Source organism: Procambarus clarkii, chromosome 20, assembly GCF_040958095.1.
Source record: "Procambarus clarkii isolate CNS0578487 chromosome 20, FALCON_Pclarkii_2.0, whole genome shotgun sequence".
Lineage (NCBI taxonomy): Eukaryota > Metazoa > Arthropoda > Malacostraca > Decapoda > Cambaridae > Procambarus > Procambarus clarkii.
In genome coordinates, this window is record NC_091169.1 from 24393427 (window position 1) to 24410290 (window position 16864).

A 16864-nucleotide genomic window follows, 5' to 3' on the forward strand; every position below is an offset into this window, starting at 1 on the left:
TCCAGCCTTACCAGTGCGATGTGTTGCACCATTTGGGAACCACTACAATTGTTTGACCTAAAATAGGTTCATTAGATATACAGAGGGCTTGTCTTGATAAATGGTTTTTAATTGAGGGCACTCGCAATTTTTTTTTTTTTTTTAACTTGCCACAATTTTTTAAGTGTGGCAATTTAGCCACAGGTCTCAATTCTAATGAAAGAATTATTTCCCAGATGATTTTCAAATTAAATAACTAATTTTAGGAGTATGATACAACCACTTACGAATATATTTATTTCAACACTTCTTATAAAACTTCTCGCCAACAATGTGCAAGATAATGTTTTATTTAAATGTAAATTGGCACCAAAGTAAATTGTGGAGGCCAGTGGGTTTACATACAAGATAGGGATGCTTAGAGAGTGTCACGTACAGGACGGGGACGCAACATGCATAAGGAGAATGGGGAAGGCTGCTGAGAGGTTATCAACTGGGGTGCCACAAGAAAGTTCACTGGGACAAGGCCTCAGGGATTTAGATCTGAGGCCTTGTTTAGCTTCAAGGCCATTTATGTAATTTGTGTAATATAAACAGCTTTGATTTGAAAGAACCAAAATTAAAAATATGTACTGTTGAAAAGGCAGCGAACATTGTCACCACAAAGTACAATACAGTGTACAGTATTGCTTTTCAAGTGCTAATTTAATCGTTCTTAAATACAGATTTTATTAAAATGTTATTTACATTCAATATTTTAAATTCAGTGCCAATTACCATTCATTAATAAATATATACATAAATCAAAATGACTTGAATTATAGGGCTTTAATATTGTAGCAAATACATTATCAACTACGACAAGAGAACTTGAAAATCAACTTTATTGTTTTTACTAATGTTTATCACCAGTATAATGTATACATTTATTTGATTATTACCATTTTGTTCCCAAAGTTTAGAGCAGCATAAAAAATTAAGGGTATCAGGGACAGAAAGCCTCTTATAATATAAGCTTATCAAGGTCTCCCTAGTTAATGGCGATGCACTTTACACCGTAACCCATCCAATGATGGCTTTAACCTCGCTGATCAAGTGAGGAGCTTTACACTATTTCATAAGAATTATTTTTCATTAAATCTATAAATAAATTATTTAATGTATTTGGTATTAAAATACACCATAGAAAATAAAAACTGACACATTATTGTATATATATTGATGGAAAAACGAGTTTTATTTTTGGCACTGTGCCTCCTGGAAGTAATTAATTATCATAAGAATGTTGTAGTTTATTACAAAAGTTTTTTACTTAGAAAATATTACTCAACTACAAAAATTAATATTGCTCACATTAACCAATTTGTTTAATGTATATATACAATTATGACTGATCATCTGAAGTTATCCATTTCAATTACAGGAGCATTCAATATATATTCTGAAAAATAGTGTGGAACTTGGAGAGGGTGTTTTGTTTCAGTAATCCTTGGTGACCACAAAAACACTGGCAACATCTGGGTCACCTGGAAACTTGCTGAAATATGTTACCATTCTGAAAAAGATAAATTACGGCATGAATTCTTAATTAAGGTGGAATTATTTATTTATCTTTGGAGGTAATTCTCCCTGGGTGAATAATTACTTTCCAAGTCATTAGCTCCTCAAGTACCCCCTCTAGTTTACTCCCTCATAGGATGAGTGCTTGTCCACTCTTATGGGTGTTGGAGAGCATGTTGTAAGACCAGTAATGATAACTTTTCATGGGTACACACACTTCTGAAAATTTGCATATTATATATTTGCATACAGACAAATATGTTGCGGTGAGGAGCAAATAAGCGAAAAAGTTAATAATAAGATGAAAGGTAAGAATAAGAGGAAAGGCGAGAATAAGAAAAGGGGTAAGAATAAGAGAAAAAGGGCAAAGCTTTATATACGTTTGTTAAGATTGAAATATTTAAGTGTGTACTGTGAAAGGGAAGAATCAACAACAATAACTGCCTTTGTTGTTGCTGTTGCCTCTTCCCTTTCACAATACATACTCTAACCCTCTTAACAAACATGATGATAAAACTGACTACCCAGGAAGAAAAACTGTGTTACATTGTGTAATGTAATCACAATAATGTGACCTCATTATGACTGTCAGTGCGATAGGTTGGCTTAAAATGATTACCTTGTATGTCTATACTCTATTAAGAGTTAACAAGAGAGATTATCTGTATTCTGATAACACCGTGTATGTTGAGGTTGTTAGTGAAACGAAGACTAAGATGCGTTAGTACCTTGAAGTATGAGGGCTGAGTGAGGGAGCCGGTGCATCAGTAGTACGCTGAGCTCCTGGACTCCTGACGGTGGGGCCGGGGTGGTGGCGCTGGCCTGTTGGCATCAACCTTCTATTAACAAATACACATCTAAATTTGCTCTGTATTCATTAACCCATTACACAAGCTAAACAAAAGGTTTGGCTGTTGTTCTGTCAAGGATACACTGATTATCATGCCAACATATTGTAATTTATAGCCATATTTCTTTTCTACAATTTACATATTTAAAATATATCAACAATTAACAAGAAAAACTACCATTTAAGAGGTCATAATTCAGTATAAGAATAGACTCCAGCATATAGATTACAGTAAATAATCATTAAACAACATACATTCATGACTAAAATAGAAAGGTCTTGCGATAAGCTTTGTTAAATTAACAATTCAACAAACATATCACCATAAGTGTATTCCTTCAAAATCATATACATTTGACGGTACATCAGGGGGAAAGCGCCAAGCCATCACGACTATATAGCACATGGAAGGGGTCAGGATAAGGATTTGGGATGGAATGGTGCCCAACCACTTGAACGGTCGGGGATTGAACGCCGACCTGCAGGAAGCGAGACCGTCGCTCTACCGTCCACCCCAAGTGGCTGGGATAATACATTTGAAAGAATGTGTATAACGAAATTATAAATGTGATATTGACCATATTGTTGAAAATGGAGACAGCTGACAGAATAAAGTTAACACAAATTAACATACAGCTAAACACTTACTTATAATTATATTGGGCTCAACATGATTGATTAATTGTCTCTTTTCAGTTAAAACTATAGTACTCTAGCTACAAATGTAACAGACACTAAATTAGTTTTACACAGACACTAAGCTAGTTTTACAGACACTAAACTAACTACATATTAAACTAGTTGCACACACTAAACTAGTTTTAGTAATACATATATACAATAAGAAAGCTTATTGGGAGGATGGTTAAGCAGATTTTGTATGGGTAACTCAAAATTACTTGCCACACACTGGAAGTTGCTCAGAAAACACTGATCATATTGATGATGTTACTCACAAAACACTGACCACAGTATAGAAGTACTCACAAAACACTGACCACAGTATGGAAGTACTCACAAAACACTGACCACAGTATGGAAGTACTCACAAAACACTGACCACAGTATGGAATTACTCACAAAACACCCACTACTGAAAGTTAAACACTAAACACTAACTACACAGAAAGTTTCACACTAAACACTAACTACAAAGAAAGTTACCCTTAAGACACTACAGTGTGGAAGTTACTCACAAAACTGACCCCCAGAGCGTCAAGCCTCACTACTACTCACCCGCCAGAGAAGCGGCTGCCCAGGTAGTAATCATTGGTGATCCTGTGTAAAGCAATCCCACTGTCATGTTGCACCAAGGTTTAGCGTTGTGTGGTGATTACATGTGAAGTTTTGTGACGTTGAAATTTCAACACTTAACTCTCATTTTAGTTTAGAGTGTATTATGGACATCAAGAGGGACTGATTGGTAAATTGGCTACGGATTAATTTTGTATAGTGTTGCTTTTGCTCCCTTAGTTTTCCATATGGCAAAGTTCCATGTGCTATAGTGACAAATAGTGTGATTGGCGACGGATGTGTTACAAGTAATCTAAGAAATATAAAACAAGTGTGTTTCGCTAATCTAAAAAACATATCTATAATAGATGTGCTATGCCTAATCTGAACATCATTTTGGCAGTAAACCGGAAAGTTGCCAATTTGATAATAAAGCAAGTTTGGTGAAGCATTTTTTAATTATATAACCCGTAAATAATTTGCCAGGAAGATAAGCCTGTAACACTAAAACTCCCGAAACCACATTTATATTAATGTAATACAGTATGTCATAAATTTACATCCCCTTTCAAGCACAACAAAAGTGAAGCGGTCCCCTAAATACCAAATAAAAGCAGCATCTGGAAATTCAAGTATATTACTAATTACCTTCAAACATATATATATATTTAGATTAGCAAGAATTATCGTGTAGAAAAAGTCACAGTAACGTAGCTGAAACAAATAACCGCACCCCAAACACAGGAAAGTGAAGACTGGGCTCTGCCTGGATTTTACCCAATGCATGGGTCACGAACTGCCATTCGTCTTCAGCGGCCCGGATTGATAGGACGACTGACACACTTATAATAATAATAATAATAATAATAATAATAATTTTTATTTAGGCAAAGGTACATACACAAAGAGATTTTACAAAGTTTGTTGGCTTTATAGATAAGAGCTAGTACATACAATGCCTAAAGCCACTATTACGCAAAGCGTTTCGGGCAGTTAAAACCCAACGTTACTTACCGCCTGAGGTCACTGGGAAGTTGATAGATGTCTTCATGGCTCTTGCTCTGCCGGTCATTGGACGACGTTTTTTTTCCATTTCGCCGTCGCGACTTTGATTAACTAGTGTTTTCTGTTGGGGGTTGGGACCGGCGCCTGCTTCCTTGAGGAAGTCTTGGGGCTCCCCAAACATCAACTGGATCCGCCGCGATGCTTTGAATTTTATCCTCCAAGGTAACACCTAAGCATATTCTGCATCGCTGCCATCATGATCCTAAATCACTCAAATAACAAAGACACTTACCTCTCACCCTATTTCACCTCACATTCATTCTTCGCTTCATCTCGATGAAGTTTGCATGAAGGGTTCACATTGATTCTTCCTTGTCAATGTGAACTTGATAGTGTCGGACCGAAAAGTAATTATTTTCACTTCATGTGTGGGCTGGGTTATACGAGTTATTACGTTAGCGCAAGGTACATTACCTGTTGATGTAGACCTAACCAAATAAATATAAACTGTTTCAACAGATGTATTCGCACTCCCCGTGTCACTATATGATGGAGTGTTAAAAAAAAGTTCGTTCTCGGGTCATAATCAGGAATCCTAGGCAAGACAGAAATGGTTGGACACGTTTCCTTTCACCTAATGCCGCTGTTCACCTAGCAGTAAATAGGGGACATCAATATTTGCTCTTGTGTCTCTGTATCCTTTTCGCACTATCTCCCCAAGGATGGGTATGGGGCGAATAATAAATGAACTAATTTAAACAAACATCGCCTCAGTTTGTTCACAGTCAAAGGTCCCGGGTTCGATTCCCGTGTATGATGGACACTTAAGACGTTTGGGAGAGAGGGAGGGAACTATCAGGAGAAAGCTCCAAGCCATTACGACTATATAGCAACTAAGGGGTTTGGATAATTCATTATTCCTGATGCCTCTTATTCACCTAGCAGTACCGTGGAATTAGATAACTGTTGTGGCCTGCATCCTGCAAAAAGTCAGGATGCTTCTGCAGCCATCTGTTTCTACATCTCCTCATTATCTTTGTATCGTCTGCAAACATTTACATATACGATCTCACTCTCGTGTAGATCATTAACACTAGATTAGGGAGAGTAGTGGCCGCAGGATCGATCCTTAGGGAACCCCTCGTGTTACATTCCTCCTCTGACTGATTCTTTGTCTTCTTCCCTGCAGGTTCAACGGTGCCGGGGGGGGGGGGGCATTATATACAATTAATTGCTACTGTTGATGCTACTGTTTAGCTGATGCTGCTACTGTTTAGCTGATGCTGCTACTGTTTAGCTGATGCTGCTACTGTTTAGCTGATGCTGGTAATCTTGAGTTGTTGTTTCTACCGTTGAGCTGATGCTGCAACCTGCTACTGATAAGCTGTTGTTGCTACTGCTTACTGCTGAACTGCTGTTTCTGCAATTGAGTTGTTACTACTACCGTAGAGTTGTTGGTGCTATATAATGAGACTGGTGGGTGTGTAGCGTCTCAACAGTTGGGGGTTGGTACCGGGGATCACCTCTAACAGATAATAACTATGGAGTGGTGCGCCCACATACGATAATCTATCTTATCTCTCCTTTGGCTGACTTGTGAGTTGATGAGCCTGATATGGGTGTTTTATTGTGAGTATACTTACTACCTACATGTACCAATTACCTAAATATACTTAATGGGTCGAGCTTCGGTGTGTGCTCACCTAATTTTGCATTTAAAGCTGTGCTGTGCTTCACTTTGTGTTTGCCAAGGGCACAGCTTCGTTTATTTTATAATAATTAGCTTCGTTTATTGTATAATAATTAGCTTCGTTTAGTACAAACTAAAAAGACAAGTAAGCAGACCATTTAATAACAACAATTCATTGTGTCGGGGGACAGGCAGCCATTGTATATATACATGTTAGCATTATATCAAGGTCCCTCTCCCCCAAGGGTCGAACCGGAGGATGCAACCCCACATTAAGTTGACTAACTCCTGGGCACCTATTTCCTGCTGGGTGTACAAGGGAATTAGGTGATAGGTAACGTGCTCAATACTATGTCCCGCCCGGGATTCGAACCTGGAATTCCCGATTGAGAGTCGAGAACGAACCCGACTGCACAACCGTACAAAGAGAACAGTTAAACATCGAGAAATACCATTTACACTGAAATATAAGTTATAACACATTTTAAGTCAATTATAGTGAGCCTCAGACACCAGAGTGTTGCTACCAGAACGCCCAACGTCACCTCTCTCAGCATAAACTTGACACAGTTTTGCACACAGAAACCCAAGCCATTAAAATATACTTTACCTGGTATAATGTGAGCCACATACCGCTGTCATACCTGTTGTATAAGAGTTATATTTACCTAGCCTATTATATTGCTCTAAATGCTTAGCCAGGACCGTTTTTGGCTAGGCATTTAGCCAGAAACGGGGCTAAATGTCCGTTTCTGAGGCAACGGGAGATGGTGGAGGCGGATTTCAAAGATGATTCATCGTCGCCGTTGATCTGGTGGTTGAGGCGACTTGATTGATGATGGTGTTAGTGATATGATTGACGGATTAGCGCTGACGGAGACCTGATTGACGGGTTAGTGTTGATGACGACCTGATTGATGATGGTGGTAGTGACGTGATTGATGGGATAATGTTGATGCGGGTAGTGATGATTAGACTGAGATTATGAGTGTTAAGTGATAGACTGGAAGTCGATGAGTTACCTATTCATCCTGTAGTTATCCCGAGGAGGGCGCCTGCTGGGGTCGTCTCTAACTGCGGGGGCGCTGGAGTACGGGTCCCTGGAGGTGCAGAATGAGGAACTCACAAATTAGGCAAACACTCACAAACTAGGCTACCGCTAACATACTAGTCTACCACTCACAAACTAGGCTACCACTAACATACTAGGCTACCACTTACAAACTAGGCTATGCAAGCGATGAATCACAATAACGTGGCTAAAGTATGTTGACCAGACCACACACCAGAAGGTGAAGGGACGACGACGTTTCGGTCCGTCCTGGACCGTTCTCAAGTCGATTGTGGTCTGGTCAACATACTATAGGCTACCACTAACATATTAGGCTATCACTCACAAACAATACTTATATTTACTTTAGTATAATATTGAGCTCGTTGTTATTGTAGTTAATATTGTCAATATTGATTTTATTATTAATCATGCTGCGATTAGTTGCACATAATTACTGTTATAATATGTATTATGTAATTAACATTGTCAGTTATATAGTTTGTATACGTGCTTATGTTTGTATATGTGTATTTATTATTTCTGTCTGCAGAATCGAGCTATTAGCTCTTGGACCCCGCCTTTCCTCTTGGACCCTTGTAATTACCTAAGTGTAGTTACAGGATGAGAGCTACGCTCGTGGTGTCCCGTCTTCCCAGTACTCTTTGTCATATAACGCTTTGAAACTACTAACGGTCTTGGCCTCCACCACCTTCTCACCTAACTTGGTGGTGGAGGCCAAGACCGTCAGTAGTTTCAAAGCGCTATATGACAAAGAGTGCTGGGAAGACGGGACACCACGAGCGTAGCTCTCATCCTGTATACTACACTTGTGTGTGTGTTTGTGTGGGGGCCAGGTAGTGTGGTGGAGGTGGGTGTACCTACCTGGTGGTGGGGGCCAGGTAGTGTGATGGAGGTGGGTGTACCTACCTGGTGGTGGGGGCCAGGTAGTGTGATGGAGGTGGGTGTACCTACCTGGTGGTGGGGGCCAGGTAGTGTGATGGAGGTAGGTGTACCTACCTGGTGGTGGAGGGCAGGTAGTGTGGTAGGGGCCAGGTAGTGTGGTGGGGGTGGGTGTACCTACCTGGTGGTGGGGGCCAGGTAATGTGGTGGGGGCCAGGTAGTGTGGTGGGGGTGGGTGTACCTACCTGGTGGGGCGGCTCCTGGAGTCGTCGTCTATCTCGTAGGGTGATCCATGGTGGTCTGGCTGCTCCCTGCGGCCGCCGGCACCACAAACAGTGGACACGTTCGTTATTATATTGTCAAGTGAGGACACTGCGTGCCCTTCGTGCGTAATAGCAGCTTTGTTAAGTAAGAACTTTATGTAACAACTGCTTAACTAGACTCAACTACTTTATTAATTAGTAAGTTAATAAGCAGATTAGATTATGAATTTAAATATAATAGGTACAAACTAATATAGTTAATTTGTATTCTGCCCTTGATGAGCCATTAGGAGTTAATTAATCAAGCTTATAATTTATTATTTTCCTCTAAATTAGTCAGAATAGAAGCACAGGTATATTGTTAGTGTTTGAGTAAATAAGTTTGTAGCTGCGACTGGCTACGAATCACCAAACACTTTAGTCTCCCTTTACGAAACCTGCACATCTTTCCTCAATTACGGCGGCCTAGTTTGCATTTATTAAACGATTTGTGAGCTACGAAGTCCCACGAGGTTGACTATACTAATAAATAACCGTGGGTGACGAAGCTTCGAATTTCGTAAATTGTTTACTAAGTTGCAACTAAGTCGCCATGTTTCAGGAAAGATGTACAGGTTTGGTAAATGGAGACGGTAATCCTTGATGGTTCCTGGTTCAGTGGTTAACACTCCTCCACTCGTCAACTGTCAACTGTCTCTCCACACGTGACCATTTAACTGTTCCCGTCTCGCGCCCCTGGTTGGTCGCCCTTAGACCAACCAGGAGCTTGATAGGCCCTGACAGGTCTATCAACTGCCAGGGTCATTAAGGTCTGTCAAATGCCAGGGTCGTTAAGGTCTGTCAACTGCCAGGGTCGTTAAGGTCTGTCAACTGCCAGGGTCGTTAAGGTCTGTCAACTGCCAGGGTCGTTAAGGTCTATCAACTGCCAGGGTCATTAAGGTCTGTCAACTGCCAGGGTCGTTAAGGTCTGTCAACTGCCAGGGTCGTTAAGGTCTGTCAACTGCCAGGGTCGTTAAGGTCTGTCAACTGCCAGGGTCGTTAAGGTCTGTCAACTGCCAGGGTCGTTAAGGTCTGTCAACTGACCGCTGCGCCACAGTTGCCTAACATACCTTCTGGCGAACTCTTCATTTTGCAGAGGAAACCCGCCAATTGCAGGGAGCGCCTTGGCCTTCAGAATCCTCAGCTTGGACTGCAAACTATGCAACATGTCATTAGAACTTCATCGTCACCATACAGTAAACTTATTAAACTTATACAGTAATCATACTGTTCATCAGGGCAGCTGTTACAAGCTTATAACTCATATCAACATTGCAGCCATGTTTAAGTAACCTGTGATGGTAGTTAACCTGAGTGAAGTTGAATGGTAGTGATAGTGAAGAACAATACCTCATGATGGTGACTGTATTGTAGATGGAAACGATTGTAAGGAAGAGACACACAGCACCCAGGACGCCAGCCACGATGTAGAGCTCCTGGTCCACCGTCAAGTCACCCTAGCCAGCAACAGTAGAATATTGTTACGTTTTGCTCTGAAGGATGAGTTTATTGCGCCTCATCACTCATCCTGTGAGTCAACATGCCGCCATAGCTGCATGTACAACACCTCCCAATAGGAAGAACACCCTCTGTTTATCCTGTCACTTGTTTGTGTTGGATAAGGTGATTGTTTATAGATGTGAGTCATTACTCGTGATTAACTTGCCCACCATTATTCTCGACATTTCCAATATAACAACTTACACTTTACTCCACTTATCTTACGACAGACGCAACACAACATTTTCTACCGTATTCTAAGGGCAACATATTGTAACATGTAACATCCTAACACAAGTAACACAGCGTACATTAAACAGGCTTCACGGGACTGTTACCACTATGTGGTTCAGCTACACATTCATAAGGAACTCGCATTACCATGATATATCTGTGGGAAAATCTCTGGAAAAGGAAGGGATTGAACCAGCGTCCAGGGTTTAATTCCCTTCCTGCTAAGATTGAACTAAGGAAGGGGTTTGAACGTGGCCTAAAGGGTATGCGCAAGCCTTAGGGCACGGCAGGCTTAAGGGTATTTAACCTGTGATCCGTTAGGATCCACTAATGGGCTCAGTTCCTGAGTCAATTGTGTCTCTGAAACGCTTTCCACCAACGCCCACTGTATAGGTATGGGGTGCACCACCGCCCGCTGGATGGGCGGATGGAATGGGTGGGTGGATGGAATAAATTGTGGTTCTGGGACATTATCGTGTGGGTGGATCTTCCAATAAGCGCCAGTTTACTAGTTGTGTTTTTGCGGGGGTTGAGCTTTGCTCTTTCGGCCCGCCTCTCAACTGTCAATCAACTGTTTACTAACTAACTACTTTTTTTTTTCCCCACACCACACACACACACACACACACACACACCAGGAAGCAGCCCGTGACAGCTGACTAACTCCCAGGTACCTATTTACTGCTAGGTAACAGGGGCACTTAGGGTGAAAGAAACTTTGCCCATTTGTTTCTGCCTCGTGCGGGAATCGAACCCGCGCCACAGAATTACGAGTCCTGCGCGCTATCCACCAGGCTACGAGGCCCCATAGTGTAGCCTTCTGCAGTACAGTGTAGCCTAGTGTAGTGCAGTGTAGCTTTCTGCAGTACAGGGTAGCCTAGTGTAGTGCAGTGTAGCTTTCTGCAGTACAGTGTAGCCTAGTGTAGTGCAGTGTAGCTTTCTGCAGTACAGGGTAGCCTAGTGTAGTGCAGTGTAGCTTTCTGCAGTACAGTGTAGCCTAGTGTAGTGCAGTGTAGCTTTCTGCAGTACAGTGTAGCCTAGTGTAGTGCAGTGTAGCTTTCTGCAGTACAGTGTAGCCTAGTGTAGTGCAGTGTAGCTTTCTGCAGTACAGGGTAGCCTAGTGTAGTGCAGTGTAGCTTTCTGCAGTACAGGGTAGCCTAGTGTAGTGCAGTGTAGCTTTCTGCAGTACAGGGTAGCCTAGTGTAGTGCAGTGTAGCTTTCTGCAGTACAGGGTAGCCTAGTGTAGTGCTGTGTAGCTTTCTGCAGTACAGGGTAGCCTAGTGCGAAGACTTTTGTCAAGCCACTGGGATCCTATCACCATCGAGGCCACTAGAGACGGTGGCTCTCAGGTATATTCAGGTAGTGTAGCGTAGTGGCGTGTATTGTAATGTAGTGGAGAGTAGCTTAGCGCATCTTAGTGAGGTATTCACAGGAGAGCAGACAGGATATTCTGGTGGCGTCTCCGGGACGTGATGGCGCACAGTGCGGGAACAAGTGCTGGCGGCCACCACACAACCTGTGCCATGTGCAGAGTTCCTTTAAAACATGTGCAGAGGCATTTATGAGGCTGCCCAAAACTATACGAAGGGTTAGAGTTTCTGGCAAGAGCTGGCTGTGCAAAAAACAGTCCACTACGGGCTCACCATAGTCCGTGTTACTTGGAACATTTTGTTCCAAGTAGCTGAATCTAAAACAACAACAAGAGCTGGCTGTTGTACTAGCTCTTGACTTTGACAGGGACGTGCACTCTGTTATAGCCTAACCCGTCCTTTCCCGCGTTCACAAAGTTACTAAAATATGTACTAAATTGCCCAAACCTAACCTAATCTAACTCATGCATAGAACATGAGACAAAACGTCTGGGGGTAGAAATAGCCTAAGCTACTCTATCCCTTTGAGATGTATTTTGTTTTCTTGTCTCAATAAACATACTTAAACTTGAATTTGAGACAAAACGTAAATTTTGCAAGCAGCCTATGATTGTTAGTACATCATTTTTTTTTACCTTTGGGGATGTATGCGTCAAAATGCGATGTACTATTGAAGAGGACAGGATGAAAAGACCAGTAAGGTAATAGCATATTAAACCTCCTTTCGTATGTGTGATCCAGTGTGGCAGTGAATAAGAGCAAGCTGACCGGGCCCCGGGGACAGTGATCCCCGGAACCACCTCGAGCGAGGTATACTCTTAGAGAAGTAGATGGTGAGATTATATCTCCTTCAAGTATACCATTACCAGACTTGACCATTTGTACTGTACTTTACTCCACAACACTACAAACCCTTGTTAAACATACACACACATACAGGTTAATGGTGTGGAATGGTACACCGCTTTTATTAATTGCTATAGATGGTAGTGGATAGTAGTAGATGATAGTAGAGAGTAGTAGATGATAGCGGATAGTAGTGGAGACAAAACTTACAGAATGAACTGTAGTGTACAGCAGGTGAAGGTAGAATTGTCTGCTAATCTTAGACTACTATTTAAGGTGGAAATTACTGCCATATCTGCTAGTCTACCTCTTTAGCTTACATCAGAGTATATTACAGAGAACCACGGTAGTCTCCCAATCTACCTTATAGTGGGATAGGTTGCATAAACCAATATAGTATATCTATCTTTCGGTCACTGTAGCTTGTCGCTCTACATTACTACGGAGAATTATAGACTATAAAGAAACTAGTCTACCTCATACTTTACACTGAAGTAGATAGTAAACTCACCGCGCATGCGCTGCCGACGAGGGTGGCCAGCAGGACATATTTGAGCATGATTCTCTGTTGGTAACGAGGAAGAACAGCAGCAGCAGGAGGGGTGAGAGGTTGTCAGCGATCACTTGAACTCATTCACAAGTAACGTTCTCACTTCAAAGCTACTTCACCACAACACTTCCTCCACTGATGACCATCTACACTTCTCTCTCGCCCCTCGCTCAAAATGGCGGCCGGTCCACCCGTTATAAGATAAGGGTGTAAAAACCAGCAGGTTGTTCTAGTTCGTTATCAACAGTTTGGGAATTGAAGAAGCGGCCTTCGGGTCACCGGCAGTAGCAGCCAGGTCCGCCTGGAATCTCCGTTCGAAGGCGGTGTATCTGTAACGAAGATAAGCACAGTCGATAACGTAGATTCCTCCGGATAAGGGTGCGGCGAGGTGGGTGCTAAAATGGAGCAAGCCATTGCCCCAACGCCATGGCTCACTGCCTCACCACACTCACTCCTGATATTGTATCATAGACAGCTGTAGGTAATCTTATCTAAGAATCTGTAGTGATTCACTATCCTATGAAATGTGTGTGAAAAATGTCCTAAAGCTTCTGGAATATAATTTACATAATGTTGTGCTTCAAACTCGCACTGTATCTTGTACTACCTGCTTCCCCAATATTAGTACTTAAAGCATATATCCTTACCAGTGTAATCACCTCTGTCAAGTTACATTCTAGTTATTCGTTGATATAAAACCTTGCTACAATGTACCTTTTCATCTTACCTGATATGTTAGATTAAGGACCTGCCCGAAACGCTGTGCGTGTTAGTGACTTTGTATGAATGTAAAAATAAGTCTTATGTAATCTCACCAACCCATTGTGTCTTCTTGCAAGTAAAAACTATTATTATTATTATTATTGTGTTTAATAAGGAACAGGTGGCTTGTAACTGAGCATCGAAGTCATGCACATGACACAATGTTAATTTGACAAACATATTTACAAATTGCGTGATTTACCACACCGGACATGACTTAAATTAAACCGGGAAAGTAGCAGCTTATTGGATTACTGTATCACTGACAACCATGACGTCAGCACCGAACTACCTATGTGCTTTAATATACCTACAATTTTTCTCTCATCTTTTACTTTTTTTCATGCTATGTAACTGTTATAATTTTTATAAATTTTACAAGTATTTACCTACTTATAAGTTTCTTAGATTAAGGACCTGCCCGAAACGCTGCGCGTACTAGTGGCTTTACAAGAATGTTATTACTATGCTATGTATCCTCACAATCCCAATGTACCTTCTTGTATATATATAAATAAACTACTTGACGGAAAGGTGAAAATACAACAACAGGTTATCATACCTGATGCTCGTTACCATCAACACTGAACCTGACCAGTGACATACGGCGTGAAACACCACTGCAGTGAACAAATCCACAAAGGCCGTGATTAGGGTTCGAACCTACGCACGGGATGTTCCCAGCTGTGCCTTAGTCAACTTAGTCACCTCCTTTACTTCTCCCTAAGGGCTGAACTGTACTTGTGTATGTGGCAGTAATGTGCTGGCCACAATTTCGCCTCATTTTCTCGTGAAGCTACTGCAGAAGTTATTCATGAATGTGTTTGTCACTGGAAGAGTGAATAATACTGTGGCAACGTACCAGGATACTCTGAGATAAGACAGACTGCGCTATATCTGATGAACTCAAATGCTTAGAAAGTCATGCCGAGAATTTAACTTTATCATGACATCACTAGGCTATGATATTCCTGGTATAATAATGTGAACAATACAGGTACACTAGTTCTTGTACAGCAGCACTCGGTTAAATTGTTCTTATTGGTTAGTGAGCTCACCTATTGTTAGTCACTAAGTTATGTAGTCATTCTAGTAGCCTCACTAAACTAAATCATAGTTAACCAAACCACACACTAGAAAGTGATGAGACGACGACGTTTCGGTCCGTCCTGGACCATTCTCAAGTCGATTGTATAATGGTCCATCGACTTGAGAATGGTCCAGGACGGACTGAAACGTCATCGTCTCTTCACTTTCTAGTATGTGGTTTGGTCAACATTTTTCAGCCACGTTATTGTGACTCCTCGTCTGTAAATCATAGTTACTCCACTAAGCTATATTGTGGTTGTGTCACTAATCCATATCACAGTTGCGTCACTAAGCTATATCGTAGTTCCGTCACTTAGCCATACGGTTGGTAGTTACGTCACTTAGCCATATGGTAGTTACATCACTTAGCCATATGGTAGTTACATCACAGTGCTAATGTTCGTGGCAATATATGGAGTTTCCCTGTGTACAATACTGGCATCGTTGACCTATATTGTTTCTACTGGGGCTAACTAGTTTGCCAAGCGTGCGACGTCAATTTGGTAGTTAATTCTTATTTACCTGAGGACCACCAACACCTAGTGTTCTCGATGAGGACAGCAAACCGGCGGCTTGTCAAAGGTCTTTCCACTTATCCTGAATTTTTTTTTTGTTCGCTGAATTTTAAAATTCAACCTATTTTTTGCTTTTACGGCTTATGCGGGTAGGCGGTTCCATGGGTTTGTAACCCTGTGGGTGAAATAGCACCTCCTGTTTGCAGTCCTTATTGCCTGAATAGTTTTCGAAATGCATGACGTCAGTTTGGTAGATAATTCTTATTGGATCGTTTGACTGGTATGCATTTACATTGTTGTTGAGTAGTTCAGATCTATGGCTTCGTCACTGATCTGAACTGATTGGCGCCCGGTAACCCCTCCCCGGTCAGGATACGAACCCAGGCCAAAGCGCTTGCGAAGCGTCGGGCGAGTGTCTTACCACCGCGCCACGGGGCGTACGGGGATCGAACCCGGGACCCCTTGGTTGTGAGCTGAGGACGCTACTGGACTAAGCGTTTACCCGGATGATGACGCTCTTCTGATCACTATAGTTGCCAGAGAACACCTGAATGTTAGCAACGTAAGTGGAGAGAATGAGGAGCACTGTTAATGAGGAGGAATGAGAAAGGTGAGAAATGAGGATGAATGAGAATGAAAAGGAATATTACTGAGGAGAAATTAGATATAGGGAATGTTAATGAGGTGGAATGAGAATGAGTAGGAATTATAATGAGGAAGAATGTTGATAAGAATAAGAATGATGAATGTTAATGGGGAGGAATTAGAATGAGAATGAATGACAATGAGAGCTTACACAAACACCCCTGTAGTATGTCCACGTAGTTTATACATTCACCCATGTAGTTACACCTACACCCATATAGTTACACCTACACCCATGTAGTTATACCTACCCCCATGTAGTCCATGAGGGGTCCCCAAACTCCGTGAGGGTCCCAGTAAGCCCATCTAAGACCCACGGCACCCCCACTTACAGCCTATGACCACCAAACAAGGTTCTCTACTATCATGTAAGAAATCCTCAGAAGGTACACGCCCCTTAGGTAAATTTAGGTAAACAAACACACACTTTCAGATTTCTGTAGCCTGTAGACTCTTGTGTAAAGTGTAAACCATACTTCGTGGAGAATGCACTACATTCACATTAAGCTGCTTACATTCTTTTCTATATAAAACTAAATTACCTCAATCACTTCTGCTATCCATTGCTTCTGGGTGATGGGGTGACAATGTTCACCTGTTTGGTTCAGAGAGACGCGATGGTCGCTGGTGGCTGGTCGGCGACGGTGACGCCGCTTCCAGCGCACATTTTCTAGGGAGAGTGAGTGCCACCGGCCACTGGACGCGACTCTCTACACTCCCTCTCACCCCAGTACTGACTGACCATCCCACCAGCACGCCCCACCGCACGCACGCATGCAC

At 41.9% G+C, this 16864-nt stretch overlaps 1 protein-coding gene across 3 annotated transcripts; it reads right to left on the bottom strand.

Moving 5' to 3' along the window:
- Positions 1-262: 262 nt before the first annotated feature.
- Positions 263-16819, bottom strand: LOC123755434 (uncharacterized). 3 transcript variants are annotated; one of them, XM_045738117.2, is made up of 9 exons: positions 16627-16818; positions 13035-13402; positions 9924-10030; positions 9644-9730; positions 8517-8582; positions 7340-7417; positions 3626-3667; positions 2268-2361; positions 263-1534 (listed from the first exon to the last, which is right to left on the bottom strand). In XM_045738117.2, exons 2-8 carry the CDS (start codon positions 13080-13082, stop codon positions 2304-2306), a joined length of 486 nt encoding a protein of 161 aa, XP_045594073.2. In that variant the 5' UTR covers positions 13083-13402; positions 16627-16818; the 3' UTR covers positions 263-1534; positions 2268-2303. The 3 variants fall into 3 exon arrangements, with proteins under 3 accessions (XP_045594073.2, XP_069183845.1, XP_045594074.2); XM_069327744.1 differs by lacking the exon at positions 8517-8582 and having other exon boundaries at positions 16627-16819; XM_045738118.2 differs by lacking the exon at positions 3626-3667 and having other exon boundaries at positions 16627-16816.
- Between the last annotated feature and the right edge of the window lie 45 nt (positions 16820-16864).

Coding starts and splice junctions, on each gene's coding strand:
- LOC123755434 (XM_045738117.2), bottom strand. CDS start 13,082: ATGCTCAAATATGTCCTGCTGGCCACCCTCGTCGGCAGCGCATGCGCG. Junction 10,031..13,034: donor TCGTCGGCAGCGCATGCGCG/GTGAGTTTACTA, acceptor GTTGCTGGCTAG/GGTGACTTGACGGTGGACCA. Junction 8,583..9,643: donor AATGAAGAGTTCGCCAGAAG/GTATGTTAGGCA, acceptor CGGCGGCCGCAG/GGAGCAGCCAGACCACCATG.